Genomic DNA, 27,215 nt, shown 5'->3' on the forward strand with positions numbered 1-27,215 from the left:
ATAATGACTTCCGGTTTTGGAGCGCACTTGTAACAAGCTACGAATAATCAACTCTACACGTCAAATATGATGATATAAGGGGAGAGTTCTTCATGTTCTATTTTCAGTTTGGGAAGTTGAACGATGTGTGCGGTGTTTGACGGGACTTCCCTGACAGTCACCATGCAGCCCTCTCTCACTCACACACCGCAGAATGCATTTAGGTGAGTTGCTTAGCATAGCTAGCATGCTAGCTAGCTAGCCAGTAGTTGTAGCTATGTGGCTGCTTCCCTACTGTACCAACAAGTTATAAGGCTGTTATTGTGCTAAGGTGCTAGATGCAGTGGTCAGCATTTTTCAAGCATATTTATGAAATATTATAGTCTGAGAGAAAATACAATTGATACCAATTGTTTTTAGAGAGAAACTTAACTTTTATCGTGTGTGTAGCCCCCAGGAACTGTCCCAGGAGATAAAATCCTTCATCAGTGGCGTGGACCAGACCCAGGGTCGTAAACTCAGCGTCCGTGAGCATGCCCGCTGTGCCGTGCGTCTACTACGGTCTGTGCCTGCCTGTCGCGGGGCGGTCCTCGAGCACCTAAGGGGCGTGTACAACGAGCACGTCTCAGCCTTTCTTCACAATCTAGAGACAAACGGTGATGGCGACGGGGACTCCAACCTGGAGGATGTCATCACGGAGGTCCATGGCGTGCTGGCGGAGTTCATTAAGCTCAACCCCCGAGCCTGGGCTCCCCTTGTCTCAACCTGGGCTGTAGACCTGCTGGGGCAGCTGAGCTCCAAGCATGCTGGCCGCAGGGCAGCTCCCCACTCCTCCAGCCTCAACGAGCTGCTGCAGCTGTGGATGTCCTGTGCGGCTACACGCTCCCTCATGGAGGCTTATACCCAGTGCCTAGCGGCCATGATAGCCTGGTGTCCTGACCAATGTGTGGACGCTCTCCTGGACACCTCCGTGCAGCACTCCCCCCACTTCGACTGGGTGGTGGCTCACATCGGATCCTCCTTCCCGGGCACCATCATCAGCCGTGTCCTGGCCTGTGGCCTTAAAGACTTCTGCTCCCACGGGACGGCTGACAAGTGTCAGGGAGATAAGAGCAGCCGAGTGCCTAAGATCGGCTCTGTGGTGGGGATCCTAGGCCACCTGGCGGCGCGGCACTCTGACAGCATCCGGCGGGAGCTGCTGAGGATGTTCCAGGAGAGCCTCAGTCCCCCGACTATACCCCCCAGCTCTGGGTCCACCTCCTTGGAGCACTCAGCCCAGCTCCGTAGAGCCACAGTGCCCTTCCTTCTCCAGCTGGCGGCGCTGTCTCCTTCTCTTCTGGGCGCCGTATCTACAGAGCTGGTGGAGTCTCTACGGCCTCCAGTCTTGCTCCAGCTCCAGGCTGTTCTACAGGGCCTTCCCAGGGACGAGCTTGACAACATGCTGGGGCTGGCTGTCCACCTCATCGCCCAGAGCCCTGCTGGAGGGGCACGCATCCTCCGCTTCCTAGCTGACACGGCCACTCCCGCCTCTGTCATCATCTCCGGCCCCACGTCTTCCCCTCACGAGGGGGTCCGGGAGGCCTGCGACCTCCTCCTCCAGATGCTCCTGCTGCACCTCCACAAGCTGGTCTACACCCGCTCAGAAGGGGATGACGGCTACTACAGCCGCCCCCACTCTCCCTCCTCCCAGGCGCCCCGTGTGGTCCCCTTCCTAGAGGAGCTGCAGTCCCAAGTGGGAGAGCTCTGTGCTGAGATGCTGAGACTGGAGAGGAAGCGTCATCTCTGGCTGCACCAGCTGCTGTGTCTGCTGTGTCTGCTGTCTGTATACGGGGGCCCTAGCGTGGCCACGGAGGCCCTCTGTCAGCTGCTCACCCTGGCCCGGAACCCAGACCAGCTGGCCCTGGCCTGGCAGCTCCACACCCCACTGTCCGCCTGCCTGCCGGGCCTCATCCCTGCCGCAGTGACCCGCTGCGTGGCCCAGATCCATACACACACCCTGGGACCCAGGCAGCTCTGCCAGCTCCTTCTCAACCTGGGCTCTGCCATGCAGAGTGTACAGGAGGAGGAGAGGAGGGGCCCAGGAGAAGGCATGGGAGGAGGAGGTGCTAGTCCTCAGTCCTCCATGTCAGTGCAGGTTGGAGCAGCGGTCTCAGGACACCTCCATGACTTCTGTCCTCTGCTCCTCCACAGTGACCCGGCGGTATCCCACGCTGCCGTGTGGCTCCTGTCCCGCAGCCCCCTCCCCCGTGCTGCCCTGCCTTCCCACCTGTTGCTTGTTTGTCGAGCTGCCGTCACACACTTCTTTCTGGCACTGCGGAGGAGAGGAGAGACAGGGAAGGGGAGAGACGAAGGCCAGGGAGGAGAGGCGGTGAACTGTTCGGTGCTCCTCCTGTCCCGTCTGGTAGGTTACTCCCCTCTAACCCTCAAATGTGTCCTGCAGCACCTGGTGGAGGGAGCTCTACATAAAGGAAACACTGACTTGTTCGGAGGGCAGAGTGAGGACATTGGAAGGGACACCCCCATCTCCCCGTCCCTGGCCCCTGACCGGGTGGGCTCCCTGCTGGACATCAACTGCAGGTTCGGCACCACGGTCAACTTCTCTGGCAGTGTGTGGTCTGTGTTCCATGCTGGGGTGATAGGGAAGGGTCTGAAGCAGCGCAGTGCTACGCCTCACCCCGACGCCGCCAGTGTCATACAGAATGTCCAGACTCTGCTGGCTGTCACCGTCCAGTGCTGCAGTGCACCCTCCGGGAATGGCGGCAACGGTGGAGGCACCCGACACCAGCCCTCCGTTCCAGACGAGCCGCCGCCCATCAACGCTGAGGCGGCCAAAATGATGGCAGTGACGCTGGTGGAGTATATCTGCCCCGACGTGGCCAACGGGGAACTGTCATGGCCGCCAGAGGAACATGCACGCACAACTGTAGAACGTGACATACACATCCGCCGCTGCTTCGAGGCCCACCCTGTCCTCTTCCCTTTACTCCATGTTGTGGCTGCCGGGCGTCCTGCTCTCTGTTACTGTTCTGCGGTGCTCCGGGGCCTGCTGGCCACTCTGCTGGCCCACTGGGAGGCTTCGAGGGAGGCTTTGGCGATGGACTCCCCGTGGCACCTCCAGGCCTCATGCATGCTGGTGTCCTGTATGGGCGAGGGCCAGCTGCTGCCCCCTGTGCTGGGCAACGTCCACGAGGCTTTCCCCTACCTGACGCCGTTCGAGGTGAGGCTTCTCCTCCTGGCTGTGTGGGAATATGTAAGGGGTAACGGCCCCATGCCACAGAAGTTTGTCTTCAGTGCCGAGAAGGGCCTGTTCTGCCGGGATTTCTCGCGGGATGGAGACGTGGCGAGATACGTAGCACCCATTCACAGTGTCCTGCATAAGAACATTGACCGGCTGGGGCATCTATGCTGGCGTTTCCAGCTCTGAACAAGGGAAGGAGAGAACTGATAGAGGGATGGACAGGAAAAAGGTGCAAGAAGTGGGACGGTTGGAATTGTTTGTGAAAGATGAGGATGGGGGTGGTTGGTGATCGGGAATTGTGGAGATGTTGCTTTGCTGTTTTCTTGTTTGTTGCTCTAACTTGAATCTAGATCTGTATGCACTGAAGCATAGTTGAGCATGTTATATCTACTGTTTATCTTTCTCCTGTTTTGTATCATTTTTATAGATTAAATATAATTGTTTATGTAGCTGTTACTGTAGGGGGATAAAAACATGTAGTATACCATAAATAAATTAGCAGAAAAGGGAGTGATCATAATTTTGTTGTTTTAAATATCTGGCCTTTGAACTTGACTGTCTACATTTCGAGCTACAGCAGTTCTGAATTTCAATTCAACTTATTTTTTCTTGAATTGAAACAGAAGTACAACTTTGTAATGAGAAGGTACATCAATGATAATGTAATCATTTTACATCAACTAACACAGCCTGCAGGTATATGATGAATCACACAAACATTCCATGAAATGTCTTTACATACAGCACAATTTATGTTTGAACCAGATCTCCTAATAAATGTGCAAGAGTGCAGCAAAGCTGAGACTGTTATTTTGTCAACCTAGAGGGGAATTCTATCAACACTACACCTTTGACACTTAATGGGCCATTTTCAATTCATTAATTGGATTTGAATTAATCTGAATTGACCCCAAATGTGCATGCCATTCTAAACAGAGCCATACATATCTGTAAAAGATCATTGTCTCTGACTTCCATATGCTCCGTGCAAATGTTTCACAATGTAGTTTTATAGTGGTAGAGCCTGTAAGTGTGTTTGTCCCTGAAGGAAAAATAAGCAAGTGCAGTGCAACCATAGAGAATTGCTCCAGAACTGACCACCTCAAGCTGACGTGTCCTTGTCTGAGAGGATAAAGAAATACAAGGAGGGGATAAACGGTGAATAATTCCAGAAGACTCATAAATACAATATATCAGTTTCAAATCTAAATGCCGATAAAAATTGAATATATATAATAAATAAATACTGAAAATAATCCACCAATATCGAATTTCGTCCTATATATTTAAAGACTACAAAAAAATATTGTTACTCCACGATATTTGTTAGTTTGAGTGAAACCGGGGTGGGCCAAGGTTGAAACTAAACCAAGATGGCCGCCTTCGTAGTAAGGTAAGACAAAGCATTTCTGCGGTTAAATTATACATTTAACTAGTGGTTTCGAAAAATATTTCGCATGCACAGTGATTCGCTTGCAATATCCAGGAGTAGACAGGTTGAGTTATCTTTTTACTGTCTCTAGCTAGCAGCTCGAGCCTTTAATTGAAATAGCGGCCTGACAGCGCTCTCTAAGCAGCTAACGTTAACCTTTTGGGATGATGATCTATCTAGCTGGATGATGATCTATCTATCTAGCTAGATGATGGACATACATTGGTAACTATTTCGATCGGTGAAATATCATATGTGCGTATCTCTGTCCTACATCTTGTATTACGACGGGGATTTAGGTAGCTAGCAGCCGGTGTTGGCTAACTAGCCAGATTTGACAGGACCAAATCGACGTTAGCAGTTAGCATGCCAGATTAATAGCTCTAACAGCATTTTAGGACGCAGCGAGCGCAAATGACAAGAAGCCATGTTAGCCAGATAAGTTTGCCAAAGATGGCCTTTCTATTAACATGCATACTAGCTAATTAACATATATAGCTAAGTTAACTAGCTATAACGTTAGTGATTCATAAAACAGTTAGACGAGGTTAATCAACAACAGGATATGGTACCCGGAAGCAGCAACTTCGGGTCCTTGAGTACAACATATATTTTTGTTGTAACCCCAGACAAAAACACTTGATTCAACTTGTCTGAATCACTTCAAAGGTAACGCGTATCTCACATGTGGGGTACAACATTCATGTTGTGAAGGGTGTGATTGCTATGATGATTTCCTCCTTTTAATGTGGTGATTGTAGTCTAATCGGGTGCACCAGTTGACCAGTAGAATCAGGTCTGCTTGTCTTGGGGCACAACAGTGTGCTGTTGGGAGTACTCGAGGATCTCAGTTGGAATATGTTTATGACTTGTTGTCAGCGTTATCTATCACTGTAACGTTACAGAGCTGAATGTATGTAGTATTTTTCCACTTAACATTTACTTCCAATTTTCTGTTTCTCTCATCAGCCCTCTCAAGATGGGGCCTCTGTTAGTGTTGTGGCTGGCTGGCTGCCTCAGTGGGACCTGGGCAGTGGACCGGGGGAACTTCAAAACCTGTGACCAGAGTGCATTCTGCAAGTGAGTTCTAGATGATACGCAGCTACACCACTTAGCACCTTCATAGAGATTGTACACAGTCAATGAGAGTAGACTGTCAGTCTAAGTAACTGATGGTAACGTGTAAGTCAACAAGTCTACCTCCATTCTCTTCCACACTTATGGTCCAGTGTTCACAATATGTACCTTAATAAACATATTTTAACTCTGTGTGTTTGTGCACTCAGGCGTCAGCGAGCGTTAAAGCCTGGCCAGTCCCCATACAGAGCCCTGCTGGAGACCCTGGAGCTCACCAACACCAAACTCACACTGCAGCTCATCAATGACAACAACAAGGTTTGTTAGACACACACAGAGACTTTAATTCACAGATGATGTAATATGTTATTGTACATCCATCCATACATGTATTAACAGGTGTGCTGAAACCCCTTTGGGTCCTGGTCTCGTCTTTTTTAACCCCCCCCCCCCCCCCCCCCCACCTCTCCCCCGCTCCCTCAGGTGCGTCTGCTGCTTGAGCTCTATCGTCTCCAGGGCAACATGACCAGGGTGAAGATAAATGAATTGAAGCCACTGAAGCCTCGTTTTGAGGTCCCCGATGTGCTCATCAATGACCCACCCACAGAGCCGTAAGTCTCATAGGGAGCCATCTGGAGTAGTGGATGGGTGACATTGAGCCATGTGGATGGGGAGAATTAAAGAATTGGTTAGGACAGAGACCAGCAATGGAGTTAAAAGGAAATGTAGTTAGTGGAGGAAGCAGGCAAACACTACCTGAGGGCATGCAGTAGATAAATTGCCTGGCTCTCAGTTGATAATATCATAACCTCCAGCACCAAGAGAGAATACATCTGTGAATAGACAGTGGAGACAAGATGGCACAGAATAATTTATTTGTTGGGTGTTTTCTGTTTCTTCCACCCATCAATTTACCTATTTCACACATCTCGTTCTCCCTCTCCTTCAGTTTGTCTCTCCTGTCTCGGGATGAGAACGGGGTGGTTCTGTCTTTGGGGGCAGACTCTCAGCGGCTGATCGTCAGCGCTAAGCCGTTCCGATTGGACATCATGGAGGGGCGGGAGGTTCTTCTGTCACTTAACTCCCGTGGCCTGCTGGCCTTCGAGCACCTCCGGATCCGCAAGGATACGTGAGTCACACCCACATCCCACGCACCCCTCACATCCCACGCACCAACTCACATCCCACGCACCAACTCACATCCCACGCACCAACTCACATCCCACGCACCCCCTCGCATCCCACGCACCCCACACACCCCTCATGTTTCTTTGTTTTCTTGCTTTTTCACTGCTTGTTATTGTGTTCTCCATTTCATTATTATTTTCCTCCATTCTGTCCCGTTCTTCTCTTCTACCTCTCAGCATCTCCTATAAGATAAAAACCAAAGTTAATAGCATGTGGGAAAACATCAAGTGGGTATTCTCTAGGTAAATTCCTTCACCTTTGTAGGTTTGTATTTGTCTGTGCTGGCAATGTAGGAGTATGGAATTGAGTTGTAGTTTAGACATCCAAGAAGTTTAGACATCCAAAAATGACATGACCAAATGGCTCAAGGATGTGGTGACTTGGGCTGGTAACATTTTCTGAAATATTTTCCTGTCTAGGCATGAAGGCCAGTTCTAGGCTCACTACCATTTGGTCTGCTCTTTACCGGTCTTCAGAGGAGATGCTCACATGCCTTTTTCCTCCCACATTTCCACATTTCTCTTGACTTCAAATGTCTTCATGATACAGCCATTTCACCACACTGTTGACCCAACAGTCATGTCATATGTAGAGGCGGCATAGTCTAATCCCATAGCACTGAGTAACCCACGATGTCTCTCCCCTCAAGGATTGTTTGTTCTGGTCAGTGTGTGCTTTCACAGGGGTAGTATGTATGTGTAAGGCAGGGTACCGGTAGTCACTTGGGGGTTAGTCCCTTGGTGTTTACATCCAAAATAACCACAAGTTAGGGAATTGTTCTCCTCTTGTTCGCCTTTGTCATTAGAGTGAAATTTTAAAAGGTTAAGTAGGTTGACACTAACACTATTTTGATTCTAGTGCGAAGGCTGTGTGGGGTCATGATTTTCCTGTTCTCTTTTCCATATGTGCCTCTTGTTCCATTTGGAATTTTTATTTACTCAGTTGTCAGCAGGTTGTCTCTCTCTCTCTCTCTCCCACAGCAAGGTAGACCCAGAAGGAACTGAGAATAAAGAAGAAACTGAGGCTGCCAACGAACCGGCAGAAGGAGAGGAAGAGGTATGGGAGGGGTAACGAAGGATTCCCCCAGGCTTTTGATCAGGATCAGTAAACTGAACAAAAGATGCAGTTAAAGGTTTTTTTAAATATTGCTTTCTTTTGTAACTTTACTGCCCTGCCCTTGGGCTGAAATCAACCTCTTTCTGTTGTAACCTTACTGCCCTTGGGCTGAAATCAACCTCTTTCTGTTGTAACCTTACTGCCCTTGGGCTGAAATCAACCTCTTTCTGTTGTAACCTTACTGCCCCTGGGCTGAAATCAACCCCTTTCTGTTGTAACCTTACTGCCCCTGGGCTGAAATCAACCTCTTTCTGTTGTAACCTTACTGCCCCTGGGCTGAAATCAACCCCTTTCTGTTGTAACCTTACTGCCCCTGGGCTGAAATCAACCCCTTTTTGTTGTAACCTTACTGCCCCTGGGCTGAAATCAACCCCTTTCTTTTGTAACCTTACTGCCCCTGGGCTGAAATCAACCTCTTTCTGTTGTAACCTTACTGCCCCTGGGCTGAAATCAACCCCTTTTTGTTGTAACCTTACTGCCCCTGGGCTGAAATCAACCCCTTTCTGTTGTAACCTTACTGCCCCTGGGCTGAAATCAACCCCTTTTTGTTGTAACCTTACTGCCCCTGGGCTGAAATCAACCCCTTTCTTTTGTAACCTTACTGCCCCTGGGCTGAAATCGAACCCTTTCTGTTGTAACTAGAGATTAAATGGTATGAGAATTTCATATCACGATTATAGTGACCAAAATTATCACGGTTAGCAGTATTATTGCGGTATTGTTAAAACGTGCAGAAAGTACTGATACTCACACACACTGAAATCATTTCACCAAGTTTTATATTGAAAACCAACAAACAATGAATTAGCAGCACTATGCACTTTGTGTGCATAAACATTAAATAATATCATTAAAGATGGCACTATGTGGCCATGAGGTAAAAGTTTCCCTTGTGTAGGTTTTAATGAACACAACCTTAAGTAAGCAAATCAAATGTGCATATAAAAGCAACACAAGTAAAGCAATGTGAATGTAAGAACAATACAACCATATGTAAACACATCCAATGTTCACCTCTCTGCTGACTTGTTGAGGTAATCTTTCTCAGCAACTCAGCCAGGCCTTTCCCCTCTGATGCCGCTGTAGGGGTGGTGGAGGTGCTGCTGGTGCTTTGTGGTTCTTCCCTGACTTGTGCAGCTGCCAGCTTCAAGGCCTCCTGAACACGGCTGTCAGTGTCAACTGTTGCAGCCTCAGGCTCACCTAAAAAGCTCCCTTTGAAGCAGGGGTCATTGAAACAAGCCATGTGCCTGACTCTTTGCCTAATGTGTATCTGTTGTTAAGCTCTTCTCTCATTACCCTTTTCATCTCCTTGGTCAGGGATGGATCCATATCCTTTTCCACCAGAACATCACGGGTGATGTGGTTCAGGACAGGCTTGATGGCTGACAGTGACAGACACTCATGTCTGAGGCAAGTGCATCTGTAAACTTGCTCAGAGGTTCAAGGAGCTGGCACAGTTGCTTCCATGACACTTATGTCGGCATCCATGGCCATCAGGTGCCATGTTCCTCTTTCTCCAGCCAGTGTCACACAGGCTGGCTGCTATTGGCTGAGGAAACGCTCCAGCATCTTGTATGTAGATCCCCATCCGGTCACCACATCATGGATCAGAGCCTTCTGTGGCATGTTAAGGGCAGCTTGCTTTTCTCTCAGTTCTCTCCTTCCAGCTAAGTGAGAAGCCTTGGACCAGATGACAGCAGGCCTTGACTGTTGTGTCAACTCTCTGAATTTTCAGAGCCTTTGAGATGGCCAGGTTCAAATGATGGCCAAAGCCCCCAAGCCACAGATCTGGGAACTCTTCAAAAGCCCTGGTCATGTTTGTTGTGTTGTCTGTGGTTATGCAGACCAGGTCTTTCTTGCTGATCCCCCACTCTTCCAGCATATTCTCAAACTGTGAGCCGAGTGATCTTCTGGGAAGAACTGTGTCACTGGGTTTGCCTGCTGCACTCCCGCTCTGTAAACAAGGGAATAGCACATGTATTATTATTGGTGTTACATTATAATTATTCACACACAGTCTATCTTCTGTGTTGCATTTGAGTATATGTAAAGGCCTCATCCACAATTTACATAAATACAAATGAGTGTTAAGAAGACAGTGGTAGTTATTGCAATGAGCCCAACAATTGACATAAATACAGGAGTCTTGTACAGGAGTATATAGTGTTTCTCCTTTTGGAACACTTTTATAACCAAGTCGATGACTGACGGATTTTAATTGAACAAAATGTTGGTTGGGTGATTAAACTGCATAACGTGTTATCGTGTGCAATGGGCGAATAGTCTGCAGACACACGGCGCATACAGCAGAAGAACAACGTAGTGTTTTTACAAGAGTAGGAAACACTGACATTTTCCGTTTACATTATTGACAAGCTATTAGCAAGTTAGACAGACACCATGACATTTTCCCCCGTTCAAAGTCCCTACATCATGCATTGAGCTAAAACGTAACTTACTTTGCATTCGCTATAAAGTAGTGGGTGGTGGTTACGAAGATGACTCAATAGATTTGAATTGTTGCCCCCTTATATGCATTTTTTGTTGTTGCGTATTCTGCAGACAGGGTGACCATCTTCGATTAAGTTTCCCTCAGCACTCTTGTAAAACCCAAAATACGACCACACTTCAGATTTGGTCCTCTTAGACGGCAGAAAAATCTCCCGAGCGCTGTCACTGCCTTCCGCCATGTTTTGACACAAAACAAAACCCACGTTGCATGCTGCGCCAGACTGTTTGTAACTTTGGTTGATGTCGGACAGTGTTTACCGTGAGTTTTTCAAACCGTGGTAATCAAACACGGTTTTAATGATTTATTTAAAATTTGAAACGGTAATACTAACCTTCGGGAATTTTACCATGGTTTATCGTGAAGCCGGTAACCATTTCATCCCTAGTTGTAACATTACTGTCTCTGGGCTGAAATCAAACCTCTTTCTGTTGTACCATTACTGTCACTGGGCTGAAATCAAACCCCTTGTTGCTTTTCCCATTCTCTCTCACACCACAAGGCTCCTCTGCAATTATTTCCATCTGTCTCCTCTTTTGTTCCTTCCTTCCTAGAAGGCGAAGGAGGATGAGAAAGTGGAAGATGGAATGTGGGAGGAGACATTCAAATCGCACACAGACAGCAAACCCAATGGTACGTATACTTTTCTGTGGACCCGTAATTTCAATTGACAGGTGAAAGAGGCGGCTTGCAGTTGAGTACTTGGTATTCTGATCCTGAGTACACACCGCTCATCTCCTGGAGATATTATTTTATTATTGGATGAGTTTTATGACTTGCGTTAGGCACAGTGACTAGTCAGTGTTGATGTGTTTTTCTGAGTGCATCTTGATTGGCTGTTATCTCTCTTAGGCCCTTCCTCCATCAGTCTAGACTTCTCTCTGCCAGGGGTGGAGAACGTCTATGGCATCCCAGAACACGCAGACAGCCTCAAACTCAAAGCCACTGAGTAAGTGACTGACATTGACCATGACATTGGTTAATCCGCCATCGATAAAAGACAGTACTGTACAGCCGTATTCATCGGCCTGGCCTAGGTTTTCGACTCAACAGCCACATTCTTATCGGCAGACTCAACAGCCTTGGTTTCTCAAATGACTGCCTCGCCTGGTTCACCAACTACTTCTTAGAGTTGAGTGTGTCAAATCGGAGGGCCTGTTGTCCGGACCTCTCGCAGTCTCTATGGGGGTGCTACAGGGTTCAATTCTCGGGCCGACTCTTTTCTCTGTATACATCAATGATGTCGCTCTTGCTGCTGGTGATTCTCTGATCCACCTCTATGCAGACGACACCATTCTGTATACATCTGGCCCTTCTTTGTGTAACTGATGTGAAACGGCTAGCTAGTTAGCGGTGGTGCGTGCTAAATAGCGTTTCAATCGGTGACGTCACTTGCTCTGAGACCTTGAAGTAGTGGTTCCCCTTGCTCTGCAAGGTCCGCAGCTTTTGTGGAGCGATGGGTAACGATGCTTCGTGGGTGACTGTTGTTGATGTGTGCAGAGGGTCCCTGGTTCGCGCCCGGGTATGGGCGAGGGGACGGTCTAAAGTTATACTGTTACATTGATGCTGTTGACCCGGATCACTGGTTGCTGCGGAAAGAGGAGGGCGCATGTGCAGAGGGACCCTGGTACACGCCCGGGTATGGGCGAGGGGACGGTCTAAAGTTATACTGTTACATTGATGCTGTTGACCCAGATCACTGGTTGCTGCGGAAAGAGAAGGAGGAGGGGACGGACGTAAAGTTACATTTGGACACTGTGTTAACTAACCTGCAGACAAGCTTCAATGCTATACAACACTCCTTCCGTGGCTTCCAACTGCTCTTAAATGCAAGTAAAACTAAATGCATGCTCTTCAACCGATCGCTGCCCGCACCTGCCCGCCTGTCTAGCAAAGCTACTCTGGACGGTTCTGACTTAGAATATGTGGACAACTTCAAATACCTAGGTGTCTGGTTAGACTGAACTCTCCTTCCAGGCGCACATTAAGCATCTCCAATCCAAAAATCTAGAATCGGCATCCTATTTTGCAACAAAGTCTCCTTCCCTCATGCTGCCAAACATACCCTCGTAAAACTGACTATCCTACCGATTCTTGACTTCGGCAATATCATTTACAGAATAGCCTCCAACACTCTTCTCAGCAAACTGGATGCAGTCTATCACAGTGCCATCCGTTTTGTCACCAAAGCCCCATATACTACCCACCACTGTTACCTGTATGCTATCGTTGGCTGGCCCTCGCTTCATATTTGTCGCCAAACCCACTGGCTCTCCAGGTCATCTATAAGTCTTTGCTAGTTAAAGCCCCGCCTTATCTCAGCTCACTGGTCACCATAGCAGCACCCACCCGTAGCACGCGCTCCAGCAGGTATATCTCACTGGTCACCCCCAAAGCAAACATCTCATTTGGCCGCCTTTCCTTCCAGTTCTCTGCTGCCAATGACTGGAACGAATTGCAATCACTGAAGCTGAATACTCATATCTCCCTCACCAACTTCAATCATCAGCTGTCAGAGCAGCTTACAGATCATTGCACCTGTACATAGCCCATCTGTAAATAGCCCACCCAACTACCTCATCCCCATATTGTTATATTGTTTTTTTCCTCCTTTGCACCCCAGTATCTCTACTTGCACATTCATCTTCTGCACATCTATCACGCCAGTGCTTAATTGCTAAATTGTCATTACTTTGCCACTATGGCCTATTTATTGCCTTACCTCCCTTATCTTACCTCATTTGCACACACTGTATATAGACTTTTCTATTTTGTTATTGACTGTACGTTTTGTTTATTCCATGTGTAACACTGTTGTGTCGCACTGCTTTGCTTTATCTTAGCTAGGTCGCAGTTGTAAATGAGAACTTGTTCTCAACTGGCCTACCTGGTTAAATAAAGGTGAAAAAACAACAACATTGAGACAGTAGTTAACTAAGAACTAGTGTATGTATTTTCTAACGGTGCAGGACATCCTTATATGCATTTGATTTGATCTTTTTCAACATTGTGGGTTGAAGATTTTTAAATAACACGAAATGACAGACTATATGACAATGCAATAATATATATATATATACTTATGCGTTTTCCAGTGGAGGGGATCCATACCGGTTGTTTAACCTAGACGTGTTCCAGTATGAGGTGTTCAACCCTATGGCCCTGTACGGTGCCATCCCTGTCATGCTGTCTCACAGTGCACAGCGCACCATGGGCATCTTCTGGCTCAACGCTGCTGAGACCTGGGTGGACATCAGCTCCAACACCGCCGGCAAGGTAAGACCGACACACACACACACACAGTCAATCCTCTTTCTCCAGGTTCTGAGTGAGACAAACACATCTGAGCCACCCTGTGTATAGACATTGAAGGGTACAGTCAGAGAGAACACACACCCTCTTACCCCTATGCTGGTTCTCTCTGGTGGTGCAGACAGTGTTTGGCCAGATGCTGGACTACGTTCAGGGCTCCAGTGAGACGCCACAGACAGACGTGCGTTGGATCTCAGAGAGCGGCATCATCGACGTCTTCATCATGCTGGGACCCACTCCCACTGATGTCTTCTCCCAGTACGCCTCACTCACAGGTCAGACTCCCACTACAGAAACCCAGTTCATATTCCCAGTCCACCAGTCTATTTCCACTTCCTTCATCACCCTCACACACCTAGTCTCTCTAGGCAGACGGTTTTCTTCCGGCAATGTATCATCGCTCCAGCTAAAAGTTCTGGCATCAATTGGGACCGAGAGGACCAGTCACATCGCTGCCGTATCCGCTTGTTGCCCTAGCTACAAATTAGCATAATTCCCACCTGAATTTCAAGGTCCGCTTAGAGTTGTCTATCTGAAGAGCAGGTTGGCATTTATTGAGATGACTCATGTACTGTAGGCAGCTCTGCAGGGTAGTTAAAAAAAAAAGTATTGTTATTATTTGTTAACCATTTAAATAGGCGAGTCAATAAAGAAAACAATATTTGTATTTACAATGCTTTTCAAACCCTACCCTAACCCGGACGATGATGGGCCAAATCAAATCAAATTTTATTTGTCACATACACATGGTTAGCAGATGTTAATGCGAGTGTAGCGAAATGCTTGTGCTTCTAGTTCCGACAATGCAGTAATAACCAACAAGTAATCTAACTAACAATTCCAAAACTACTGTCTTGTACACAGTGTGAGGGGATAAAGAATATGTACATAAGGATATATGAATGAGTGATGGTACAGGGCAGCATAGGCAGATACAGTAGATTGTATCGAGTACAGTATATACATATGAGATGAGTATGTAAACAAAGTGGCATAGTTAAAGTGGCTAGTGATACATGTATTACATAAGGATACAGTCTGATATAGAGTACAGTATATACGTATGCCTATGAGATGAATAATGTAGGGTAAGTAACATTATATAAGGTAGCATTGTTTAAAGTGGCTAGTGATATATTTACATCATTTCCCATCAATCCCATTATTAAAGTGGCTGGAGTTGAGTCAGTGTCAGTGTGTTGGCAGCAGCCACTCAATGTTAGTGGTGGCTGTTTAACAGTCTGATAGCCTTGAGATAGAAGCTGTTTTTCAGTCTCTCGGTCCCAGCTTTGATGCACCTGTACTGACCTCGCCTTCTGGATGATAGCGGGGTGAACAGGCAGTGGCTCGGGTGGTTGATGTCCTTGATGATCTTTATGGCCTTCCTGTGACATCGGGTGGTGTAGGTGTCCTGGAGGGCAGGTAGTTTGCCCCCGGTGATGCGTTGTGCAGACCTCACTACCCTCTGGAGAGCCTTACGGTTGAGGGCGGAGCAGTTGCCGTACCAGGCGGTGATACAGCCCGCCAGGATGCTCTCGATTGTGCATCTGTAGAAGTTTGTGAGTGCTTTTGGTGACAAGCCGAATTTCTTCAGCCTCCTGTGTCTGTGTGAGTGGACCAATTCAGTTTGTCTGTGATGTGTATGCCGAGGAACTTAAAACTTGCTACCCTCTCCACTACTGTTCCATCAATGTGGATAGGGGGGTGTTCCCTCTGCTGTTTCCTGAAGTCCACAATCATCTCCTTAGTTTTGTTGACGTTGAGTGTGAGGTTATTTTCCTGACACCACACTCCGAGGGCCCTCACCTCCTCCCTGTAGGCCGTCTCGTCGTTGTTGGTAATCAAGCCTACCACTGTTGTGTCGTCCGCAAACTTGATGATTGAGTTGGAGGCGTGCGTGGCCACGCAGTCGTGGGTGAACAGGGAGTACAGGAGAGGGCTCAGAACGCACCCTTGTGGGGCCCCAGTGTTGAGGATCAGCGGGGAGGAGATGTTGTTGCCTACCCTCACCACCTGGGGGCGGCCCGTCAGGAAGTCCAGTACCCAGTTGCACAGGGCGGGGTCGAGACCCAGGGTCTCGAGCTTGATGACGAGCTTGGAGGGTACTATGGTGTTGAATGCCGAGCTGTAGTCAATGAACAGCATTCTCACATAGGTATTCCTCTTGTCCAGATGGGTTAGGGCAGTGTGCAGTGTGGTTGAGATTGCATCGTCTGTGGACCTATTTGGGCGGTAAGCAAATTGGAGTGGGTCTAGGGTGTCAGGTAGGGTGGAGGTGATATGGTCCTTGACTAGTCTCTCAAAGCACTTCATGATGACGGAAGTGAGTGCTACGGGGCGGTAGTCGTTTAGCTCAGTTACCTTAGCTTTCTTGGGAACAGGAACAATGGTGGCCCTCTTGAAGCATGTGGGAACAGCAGACTGGTATAGGGATTGATTGAATATGTCCGTAAACACACCGGCCAGCTGGTCTGCGCATGCTCTGAGGGCGCGGCTGGGGATGCCGTCTGGGCCTGCAGCCTTGCGAGGGTTAACACGTTTAAATGTCTTACTCACCTCGGCTGCAGTGAAGGAGAGACCGCAAGTTTTCGTTGCAGGCCGTGTCAGTGGCACTGTATTGTCCTCAAAGCGGGCAAAAAAGTTATTTAGTCTGCCTGGGAGCAGGACATCCTGGTCCGTGACTGGGCTGGATTTCTTCCTGTAGTCCGTGATTGACTGTAGACCCTGCCACATGCCTCTTGTGTCTGAGCCGTTGAATTGAGATTCTACTTTGTCTCTGTACTGGCGCTTAGCTTGTTTGATAGCTTTGCGGAGGGAATAGCTGCACTGTTTGTATTCGGTCATGTTACCAGACACCTTGCCCTGATTAAAAGCAGTGGTTCGCGCTTTCAGTTTCACACGAATGCTGCCATCAATCCACGGTTTCTGGTTAGGGAATGTTTTAATCGTTGCTATGGGAACGACATCTTCAACGCACGTTCTAATGAACTCGCACACCGAATCAGCGTATTCGTCAATGTTGTTGTCTGACGCAATACGAAACATGTCCCAGTCCACGTGATGGAAGCAGTCTTGGAGTGTGGAGTCAGCTTGGTCGGACCAGCGTTGGACAGACCTCAGCGTGGGAGCCTCTTGTTTTAGTTTCTGTCTGTAGGCAGGGATCAACAAAATGGAGTCGTGGTCAGCTTTTCCGAAAGGGGGGCGGGGCAGGGCCTTATATGCGTCGCGGAAGTTGGAGTAACAATGATCCAAGGTCTTTCCACCCCTGGTTGCGCAATCGATATGCTGATAAAATTTGGGGAGTCTTGTTTTCAGATTAGCCTTGTTAAAATCCCCAGCTACAATGAATGCAGCCTCCGGATAAATGGTTTCCAGTTTGCAAAGAGTCAAATAAAGTTCATTCAGAGCCAACGATGTGTCTGCTTGGGGGGGGATATATACGGCTGTGATTATAATCGAAGAGAATTCTCTTGGTAGATAATGCGGTCTACATTTGATTGTGAGGAATTCTAAATCAGGTGAACAGAAGGATTTGAGTTCCTGTATGTTTCTTTCATCACACCATGTCACGTTAGTCATAAGGCATACGCCCCCGCCCCTCTTTTTACCAGAAAGATGTTTTTTCCTGTCTGCGCGATGCGTGGAGAAACCTGTTGGCTGCACCGCTTCGGATAGCGTCTCTCCAGTAAGCCACGTTTCCGTGAAGCAAAGAACGTTACAGTCTCTGATGTCCCTCTGGAATGCTACCCTTGCTCGGATTTCATCAACCTTGTTGTCAAGAGACTGGACATTGGCAAGAAGAATGCTAGGGAATGGTGCACGATGTGCCCGTCTCCGGAGTCTGACCAGAAGACCGCCTCGTTTCCCTCTTTTTCGGAGTCGTTTTTTTGGGTCGCTGCATGGGATCCACTCCGTTGTCCTGTTTGTAAGGCAGAGCACAGGATCCGCGTCGCGAAAAGCGTATTCTTGGTCGTACTGATGGTGAGTTGACGCTGATCTTATATTCAGTAGTTCTTCTCGACTGTATGTGATGAAACCTAAGATGACCTGGGGTACTAATGTAAGAAATAACACGTAAAAAAACAAAAAACTGCATAGTTTCCTAGGAACGCGAAGCGAGGCGGCCATCTCTGTCGGCGCCGGAAGTAATTGTGCGCTGCCCTATGGGACTCCCGATCACGGCCAGTTGTGATACAGCCCGGGATCGAACCAGGGTCTGTAGTGACGCCTCTAGCACTGGGATGCGGTAGACCGCTGCGCCACTCGGGAGCAGGGTAGTCACTAGCTGGAACGGTCAGCTGGCATGGCCACAGTCATAAAATAAGATTTTTTTACCTTAACCATAATGCTAACCTGAGACCTAACCTTAAATTAAGAACAAAAAAGCTAATTTGTGTTTTCAGGAATTGTTAATATATATAGATCTCTCTCTCTATATCCGCTCAACTCTGCCTTCAGGACAAGATTCGTCCCAATAAACGTCAACCAACGTCTTGGGAGGCCACTCCCCAGAATATTTTTCTCCCATTTCAAATGTCATAGAACCTGACATCCTCCCCAGACCTTGTGCCTTTGCATATAGGTACCCTTCCCTCCCCTGTCTGCGCTGGTCTGCCACCAGGATCCGTCATAATACAACTATCTGCATATGACCACCCAGCTCTCTCCCCCCACCAGGTACCCAGGCCTTCCCTCCCCTGTCTGCACTGGCCTGCCACCAGGGTCCCTCATAATACAACTGTCTGTATATGACCACCCAGCTCTCTCCCCCCACCAGGTACCCAGGCCTTCCCTCCCCTGTCTGCGCTGGCCTACCATCAGTGCCGCTGGAACTACAACGACCAGGAGGATGTGGCGGCGGTGGACCAGGGCTTTGACGACCACGACATCCCCTACGACTTCATCTGGCTGGACATAGAGCACACGGACGGCAAGCGCTACTTCACCTGGGACCCTCACAAGTTCCCCCAGCCCAAAGACATGCTGCAGGGTCTTTTAGACAAGAGACGCAAGGTGAGCACATTAATGTGTTACAGCTGTCTGGCCAGGGCTCCCTTGTAGTAGACGTTTCTGGGTTCTATCGACTGGATGAATGGAGAAAGTAAAAGGTTCTGAGACACGTTGACAAGTCATCTCGTTTCATTTTTGCTATTTTCCTTCTCCCTCATGTTCTCCCTGTACGATTTAGATGGTGACCATTGTGGACCCCCACATCAAGGTGGACAGCAGCTACAAGATCCACAATGAGATCCGCTCCAAAGGCTTCTACGTCAAAAGCAAAGATGGCGGAGACTATGAGGGCTGGTGCTGGCCTGGTAAGAGATGGCGAAATTGGTCTGACCCACAATCAAAGAAAGGGAAGGAAATGAATTGCAGCTACACATTGCATAAAAACACATTGCAATTACTCAACATCTCCCTCTAATCTTTCCTCATTCTATTGTAGGTAATTCTGGTTACCCAGACTTTACCAACCCTGAGATGAGAGCTTGGTGGGCCAGTATGTTTGCCTACGATCAGTATGAGGTAAGTCCATTCTGCCCGGGTTTGACCTATGTCGTTCTATTGATGAAATATCTCTTCCCCCATCTCTGATCTCAGGGTTCCATGGAGAACATGTATACATGGAACGATATGAACGAGCCGTCAGTGTTTAATGGACCAGAGGTCACCATGCATAAAGATGCCCTGCATGGGAACTGGGAGAACCGTGACCTCCACAACCTCTACGGATTATACGTGGTGAGTGTTTGCCTGTGTTGTATGTGCACATCTTCACTCTAGTAGAACTTGGACTTGCAATGGTAGACTTTTTCTTGAATAATAGAGTCGCACATGATATATCTAACCCAGTAATGTATTGGGTGAAACACCGTCTCTGCATAATTTTGCCTTCAGGGTGATAACCTGATTCAAGCATTCATGACATGTAGACAAAATATGCAATTAGTGCAACCATTGACAATAGAGAAGGGTGTGTCATATTTATTAAGTTGATTAGAATGAATTGAGTGAAACTGTTAAAAGACAATAGGTTAGAATATAATACAGTGCCTTGCGAAAGTATTCGGCCCCCTTGAACTTTGCGACCTTTTGCCACATTTCAGGCTTCAAACATAAAGATATAAATCTGTATTTGTTTGTGAAGAATCAACAAGTGGGACACAATCATGAAGTGGAACGACATTTATTGGATATTTCAAACTTTTTTAACAAATCAAAAACGGAAAAATTGGGCGTGCAAAATTATTCAGCCCCCTTAAGTTAATACTTTGTAGCGCCACCTTTTGCTGCGATTACAGCTGTAAGTCGCTTGGGGAATGTCTCTATCAGTTTTGCACATCGAGAGACTGAAATTTTTTCCCATTCCTCCTTGCAAAACAGCTCGAGCTCAGTGAGGTTGGATGGAGAGCATTTGTGAACAGAAGTTTTCAGTTCTTTCCACAGATTCTCGATTGGATTCAGGTCTGGACTTTGACTTGGCCATTCTAACACCTGGATATGTTTATTTTTGAACCATTCCATTGTAGATTTTGCTTTATGTTTTGGATCATTGTCTTGTTGGAAGACAAATCTCCGTCCCAGTCTCAGGTCTTTTGCAGACTCCATCAGGTTTTCTTCCAGAATGGTCCTGTATTTGGCTCCATCCATCTTCCCATCAATTTTAACCATCTTCCCTGTCCCTGCTGATGAAAAGCAGGCCCTAACCATGATGCTGCCACCACCATGTTTGACAGTGGGGATGGTGTGTTGCTTTTACGCCAAACATAATGTTTTGCATTGTTGCCAAAAAGTTCAATTTTGGTTCTGACCAGAGCACCTTTTTCCACATGTTTGGTGTGTCTCCCAGGTGGCTTGTGGCAAACTTTAAACTACACTTTTTATGGATATCTTTAAGAAATGGCTTTCTTCTTGCCACTCTTCCATAAAGGCCAGATTTGTGCAATATACGACTGATTGTTGTCCTATGGACAGAGTCTGCCACCTCAGCTGTAGATCTCTGCAGTTCATCCAGAGTGATCATGGGCCTTTTGGCTGCATCTCTGATCAGTCTTCTCCTTGTATGAGCTGAAAGTTTAGAGGGACGGCCAGGTCTTGGTAAATTTGCAGTGGTCTGATACTCCTTCCATTTCAATATTATCGCTTGCACAGTGCTCCTTGGGATGTTTAAAGCTTGGGAAATCTTTTTGTATCCAAATCCGGCTTTAAACTTCTTCACAACAGTATCTCGGACCTGCCTGGTATGTTCCTTGTTCTTCATGATGCTCTCTGCGCTTTTAACGGACCTCTGAGACTATCACAGTGCAGTTGCATTTATACGGAGACTTGATTACACACAGGTGGATTGTATTTATCATCATTAGTCATTTAGGTCAACATTGGATCATTCAGAGATCCTCACTGAACTTCTGGAGAGAGTTTGCTGCACTGAAAGTAAAGGGGCTGAATAATTTTGCACGCCCAATTTTTCCGTTTTTGATTTGTTAAAAAAGTTTGAAATATCCAATAAATGTCGTTCCACTTCATGATTGTGTCCCACTTGTTGTTGATTCTTCACAAAAAATACAGTTTTATATCTTTATGTTTGAAGCCTGAAATGTGGCAAAAGGTCGCAAAGTTCAAGGGGGCCAAATACTTTCGCAAGGCACTGTATATTAGGCTGTTATCATATGGAAACATAATTAGATATTTTACATAATATTAGCATCAACATACATTGTTTAATTAAATTGCACATACCACCCTGCATACCACTGCTGGCTTGCTTCTGAAGCTAAGCAGGGTTTGTCCTGATCAGTCCCTGGATGGGAGACCAGATGCTGCTGGAAGTGGTGTTGGAGGGCCAGTAGGAGGCACTCTTTCCTCTGGTCTAAAAAATAAATAAAAAATATCCCAATGCCCCACAGCATGATTGGGGACACTGCCTGATTGGTGTCCTGACTCTCTGAGGTCATTAAAGAGGTCATTAACGATCCCATGGCACTTATTGTAAGAGTAAGGGTGTTAACCCCGGTGTCCTGGCTAAATTCCCAATCTGGCCCTCAAACCATCACGGTCACCTAATAATCCCCAGTTTACAATTGGCTCATTCATCCCCCTCCGCTCCCCTGTAACTATTCCCCAGGTTGTTGCTGTAAATGAGAATGTGTTCTCAGTCAACTTACCTGGTAAAATAACGGATAAATTAAAAATTTAATTAAATTTCATTGTTTCCAATGTCATATTTGTTCCATATAATAATTTGGTTCAAGCATAATGCATAATAAGCATCACCAACAGGGGGAACATATTGAGTGTACGCTGATAAGCTGTAGAAAGAATACATTTTAAGCAATAAGGCCCAAGGGGATGTAGTATATGGCCAATATACCATGGCTAAGGGCTATTCATTTGCGTGACGCAACGCAGAGTTTCTGGAGACAGCCCTTAGTCGTAGTATATTGGCCATATATCACAAACCCCCGAGGTGCCTTGTTACTATTATAATAAACTGGTTACCAATGTAATTAGACCAGTAAAAATAACTTTTCATAACCGTGGTATATGGTCTGATATACCACGGCTGTCAGCCAATCAGCATTCAGGGTTCAAACCACCCCATTTATAATAATAATTTATTAGACTTGTTCATAAAGACGAGAGAATAATTGTTCATGAGAAGGGCCTGTGATCAAAGTCAATATTCAGACTACTAGGGGTCAATGTTTTTAGACAGGATATCCAGTAAGCCTCCCTCTGTAGTAGTAGGACCTCCATTTTACCTCTACTTTTTTTTGACGAAATGACTGTTAATGTTTCTACCGAGCTTTGCTGCTTGAACTTGCAGTAACCACCTCTTCCCTCAGCAAAGGGCCACAGCAGAGGGACTGATTGAGCGCTCAGGGGGAGTGGAGAGACCTTTTGTCCTGGCCAGAGCCTTCTTTGCTGGCTCCCAGCGCTACGGTGCTGTGTGGACAGGTGATAACGCTGCTGAGTGGGAACATCTGAAGATCTCCATCCCCATGTGTCTCAGTCTGGGCCTGGTTGGTGTCTCTTTCTGTGGAGGTGAGTCTGACTCAATCTTAGCTAATACCACTATTTTCCCCTCTACTAAAAGCCACAGCTAAGCAATTAATACATCAGAAATATTTTGCTACATTTTATTTTGGTGTTATCTGCTTTTTTATATGACTTGTTTACATTACATTATTACCGTTCGTTGCCTGTTTGTTTACATCTCACTACATTGTTATCTCTGTACCACTCCTAATCCTCCTCTCTCCCCCTCTCCTAGCTGATGTGGGTGGCTTCTTCAAGTCTCCCAGTACTGAGCTCCTGGTGCGTTGGTACCAGACAGGGGCGTACCAGCCCTTCTTCCGAGCCCATGCCCATCTGGACACCCCCCGCAGGGAGCCCTGGCTGTTTGGCCCCGAGAACACTGCTCTGATCAGGGAGGCTGTCCGCCAGCGTTACGCCCTCCTGCCCTACTGGTACCAGCTGTTCTACCACGCCCACCACTCTGGCCAGCCCGTCATGAGACCTCTGTGGGTGGAGTATCCTCAGGATACGGCCACGTTCTCCATGGATGACCAGTTCCTGCTTGGTGAGTGAGATCCTGTTATTCCCTAGTATAGGTCAGTGTCAATAGATATTCCTGTCTTTACGTACCCTTTATGACTGATACCATGACTGAGTCACATTCCTTCTATCCTGCTGTTTCAGGGAGAGATCTGCTGGTGCACCCCGTGACTGAGGAGGGGGCTAGGGGTGTTACTGCCTACCTGCCTGGAAAAGGAGAGGTGAGTCTCTCTCAGGAACTGTCATAACATTATGTCACTATTATAACAGTCTTATGTAGATTATATGTCAGCCGTCTAATTGAAACCCTCTCCTAGCTGCTCTGTTCTGTGTCCTTCAGGTCTGGTTTGACGTCCACACGTTCCAGAAACACAACGGAGCCCAGAACCTCTACATCCCTGTCACCATCAGCTCTGTAAGAAACTCTACAACACACTCACTAACAACCAGTCAGTCACGCCCAGGGGGCTACATGCTTAGTTAAACAGTCACATACAGTTAAGACCATATCCTGAAAGTTCTGTTGAGAGAACTGGGTAAGATTGGAAAGACACTCCCTGACTGACTCTCTCTCCTTACCAGATTCCAGTATTCCAGCGCGGTGGTTCCATTATTCCCAGGAAGGCCCGGGTTCGAAGGTCATCTTCATGCATGGAACACGACCCCTACACCTTATTCGTTGCTCTCAGCCCCAAGGTAACACAAACACACACCTTGTCACTTATACTGTTGCCCCAAATTTGGATGGGTTCAGGATTTGACCTTTAAACATTTTCAAATGTTATGTCTGTTAGCGATTTGCCCAGGGTGAGCTCTACATAGACGATGGCCACACCTTCAACTTTGACAAACAGAAGCAGTTCATCCACAGAAGATTTTCCTTTGCCAATAACGCCCTGTCCTCCAGGTCTGTCAAATAATTTCTCTCACATATTCTGTTTATTTTTGTTGTTACTCTCCTTGATTTTTGTCTATGTTGAATGTAACTGAATTCTCTCTCCCTGCAGGAACCTGGCCCCTGGCTCTCAGTTCACCACTTTTTCCTGGGTTGAGAAGATTGTCATATTGGGGGCCAGTAAGCCCAGCAAGGCCACTCTGAAGACACCTGGTGAGTTTTTCCAGTGTCTTATTCATATTATGGGTTAGTGTACCAAGTTAAGATGCCAGTAAGTCATTGTGTTTGAATATTTCCTGTTTTCACACCCAAGTAGGCAATTATGAGATGGAAACAGTTGGCCAATAAACTGTCATTCTTTGTGGTTATTGATTACTGTGTGTGTATAATGGCAGGTCTGTCTCAAATGACTGTTATTGATTTATTCTGATGTCTTTTCTCTGTAGATGGCAAGGAGAGTCTGCTGGAGTTTGAGTTTGATGCCTCCATGTCGGTGTTAACCCTTCGCAAGCCGGGTGTCAACGCAGGGCTGGACTGGACTGTGGTGCTTCAGTAACAATGGAGAAGGGGGAGGACGACGATGACTGAGCGAGAGATGGAGGAACTTAGTGGACACGGGTTGCAATTGTAACGCACCAAGCAAGATATTTGTCCAACTGCTTTAATGTGGTACACAGACTGGACAGGGGATAGAGGACTATCCAAACACACAATATTTCATACCAAGCTTGCATACAAACACTGCCTGTAGATCTAAATCCGTGTCTCTTCCATGTCCATCTTGCGTTCAGTCAAACTGACAGTTGGTCAACTTACTGAAGGGTTGCTAGGTAGATTTATTGTTAGTTGCATTTTAGGGAAATTCTTCACAGTTCAAATCATGATGTTGTAGTGAATGTTTGGAAGTACTCAAAGACATTCAAGTCTGATGGATGATTATTTTAGGTTTTCCGTCAAGTATGCTTTAGATGTAAGCGATCATTGAATAAGTTTGCTGACAACAAAATGAAGACACTCATTCAGAGGCTGTAGTGTAGTTAGTATGTGTTAATAATTCCATATCTGGCCGTGTCTTATGACTTTAAATTCTTATTTCTTCTTATTTCATGTTTTCATTCCATTACCCCCTGTAATTACTGAAGAGCAATCAACAGGATAGCCAAACCGCTCCCTTTACTTTCAACTCGTGCCACATTCTATTTAGTTTGATTAGAAACTCCACCAAGCAACAATGCAGCACTGATCCAAGACGATCTGTAAATGTCGTGGCATTTCTCTTCTTATTGCCATAAGGTGTATTGAGTCTTACCTCTGATATCCCTAATTTAAGGTTACTCATTCCTCCTAATTTATCCCCAAATTAGTTTCTGATAAGATTGTGTGCACTTACATCAGTCATTACTATGCCATGTTTTTATGTACTTGTGGTAAAAGACAAACACATGGTCAGTAACAACTTAATGGAAGAGGATTTGGCTTTTTAAGTTTGCTCATATTGGAATTATTCAGGGGTTAGGACCACTGACTTTGTGGAAACTCATCTTAATAACATGTTTCTGTTCTGACTTGTTCAATTTGTTTACTTGATTATCAAATGCACTTGAGAGGAAGGTGAGAGCTTTTTTTCCCCAGATTGAACTCAAAGCAGTTAGGGTCAGGCATTGGGGTTAATTTGTGGGTTGGGGTTCACGGTCCAGTGTCTTCAGTGTCTCTTGCTCTTAATATTTTTCATAAAATTTGTCAATGTATTAAATGTGACTAAGGAAATAAATTAATGATATATTCAGTTAGTTTACAAAGATGCAGTTCACTCTGGAGACAAGGGACCGTTCCTGGTTGATAATAGCACCTCTTTATGGGGTTGTTGCGTTCCCTACTGTCCTTGGCGACAAAACATTTTAGAATAGTTTTTCTTGATTTATTTTGTGGTTGAGAATTAAAATCTTACTGCAACATTCTCAGCAAGTGTGTTGGAACCAGGAAGGAAGGAGGCCAGTTGTATGTGATAAGATGGCAGACCAAGTGAAAATAAATTTGACCAAATGTGAGAGAGCATTGTTGTTTTTAATCAAATGAATTCATGCAGCTTACGTAGATAGGGGTAATAATAAAGTAACTACATTCCCAATCAAATGTCTGTTGATTTATTGTACATAAGAAATATATTTTGTAAACTTAAAGCTTTTCAATACAATTGTGTCTCGAATACGAATTTGGACTACAATAATACCGGACGTTTTTAAGAAAGGCTGGTTTATATTATTCCTATGAATATTTTCTGTGAAATATGTCAACTGACCCTAAAACAACGCTCGGTGCCAATTTTATTCGGTCAATGCTTTTCGGGAACCTAGGAACATATCTACTATCCTAAACCGTAACCCAGATATGCAACATCACGAGACTTCCGAAAACACTTGCAAAATTGACCCAACAGACCCGCCAGGGTTTGGGGTTTGAGTTGTCAATGAGAGAAGTGAAAAATTATTCCTTAAGATGATTTTCTCGAAATCTAAAAGCACAACCTAGATTCGAGCCAATTAAGTAGTTGAACATGTTATTTCTCCAACCTCGTGAAGTGACATGTTTTAATTTCCGTCAAAAACAACTTTATATCGAAGGAGTTTTGATTTGACGGACTGCACATGTGCAGTTCGACGGGAGACGACCTTTAGACCCGATTACTTGTTTCACCACAGGTGGCCGGTGGCACCTACATTAGGGAGGACGGGCTCATATTACTGGCTGTAGCGGAATAAATGGAATTGAATCGAACACATTAAACACAGTTTCCATTTGTTTGATACCATTCCAAGCCATTATTAAGAGCCGATCTCCCTTCAGCAGCCTTGCGGTAGACGTCATGAGCTTTGCTAGCCAACGTCGCAATGACATCGCCTACAAGTGTGAT

General features: G+C 46.4%; 2 protein-coding genes across 2 annotated transcripts; both read left to right on the forward strand.

Moving 5' to 3' along the window:
- Nucleotides 1-5: 5 nt before the first annotated feature.
- On the forward strand, nt 6-4,014 carry LOC139391210 (integrator complex subunit 5-like). Its single transcript, XM_071138823.1, has 2 exons — nt 6-203; nt 430-4,014. Exons 1-2 carry the CDS (start codon nt 124-126, stop codon nt 3,401-3,403), a joined length of 3,054 nt encoding a protein of 1,017 aa, XP_070994924.1. The 5' UTR covers nt 6-123; the 3' UTR covers nt 3,404-4,014.
- A 324-nt stretch (nt 4,015-4,338) lies between these two features.
- On the forward strand, nt 4,339-26,432 carry LOC139391211 (neutral alpha-glucosidase AB-like). The gene is made up of 22 exons (XM_071138824.1): nt 4,339-4,610; nt 5,619-5,729; nt 5,936-6,044; nt 6,210-6,337; nt 6,676-6,855; nt 7,895-7,970; nt 11,094-11,172; nt 11,392-11,488; nt 13,635-13,815; nt 13,973-14,126; nt 18,629-18,864; nt 19,040-19,166; nt 19,298-19,377; nt 19,453-19,593; nt 22,698-22,896; nt 23,126-23,434; nt 23,554-23,630; nt 23,750-23,824; nt 23,992-24,105; nt 24,204-24,316; nt 24,417-24,517; nt 24,751-26,432. Exons 1-22 carry the CDS (start codon nt 4,591-4,593, stop codon nt 24,858-24,860), a joined length of 2,817 nt encoding a protein of 938 aa, XP_070994925.1. The 5' UTR covers nt 4,339-4,590; the 3' UTR covers nt 24,861-26,432.
- Nucleotides 26,433-27,215: the final 783 nt, after the last annotated feature.

This window comes from Oncorhynchus clarkii, chromosome 31 (genome assembly GCF_045791955.1).
Source record: "Oncorhynchus clarkii lewisi isolate Uvic-CL-2024 chromosome 31, UVic_Ocla_1.0, whole genome shotgun sequence".
Classification (NCBI taxonomy): Eukaryota; Metazoa; Chordata; class Actinopteri; order Salmoniformes; family Salmonidae; genus Oncorhynchus; species Oncorhynchus clarkii.

Bases quoted from the DNA above. Each gene is read 5' to 3' on its own strand.
- LOC139391210 (XM_071138823.1), top strand. From the start codon at position 124: ATGTGTGCGGTGTTTGACGGGACTTCCCTGACAGTCACCATGCAGCCC. The intron at 204-429 runs GTGAGTTGCTTA...TCGTGTGTGTAG, and splicing joins ACACCGCAGAATGCATTTAG to CCCCCAGGAACTGTCCCAGG.
- LOC139391211 (XM_071138824.1), top strand. From the start codon at position 4,591: ATGGCCGCCTTCGTAGTAAG. The intron at 14,127-18,628 runs GTCAGACTCCCA...TCCCCCCACCAG, and splicing joins CCAGTACGCCTCACTCACAG to GTACCCAGGCCTTCCCTCCC. The intron at 23,435-23,553 runs GTGAGTGAGATC...CTGCTGTTTCAG, and splicing joins GGATGACCAGTTCCTGCTTG to GGAGAGATCTGCTGGTGCAC.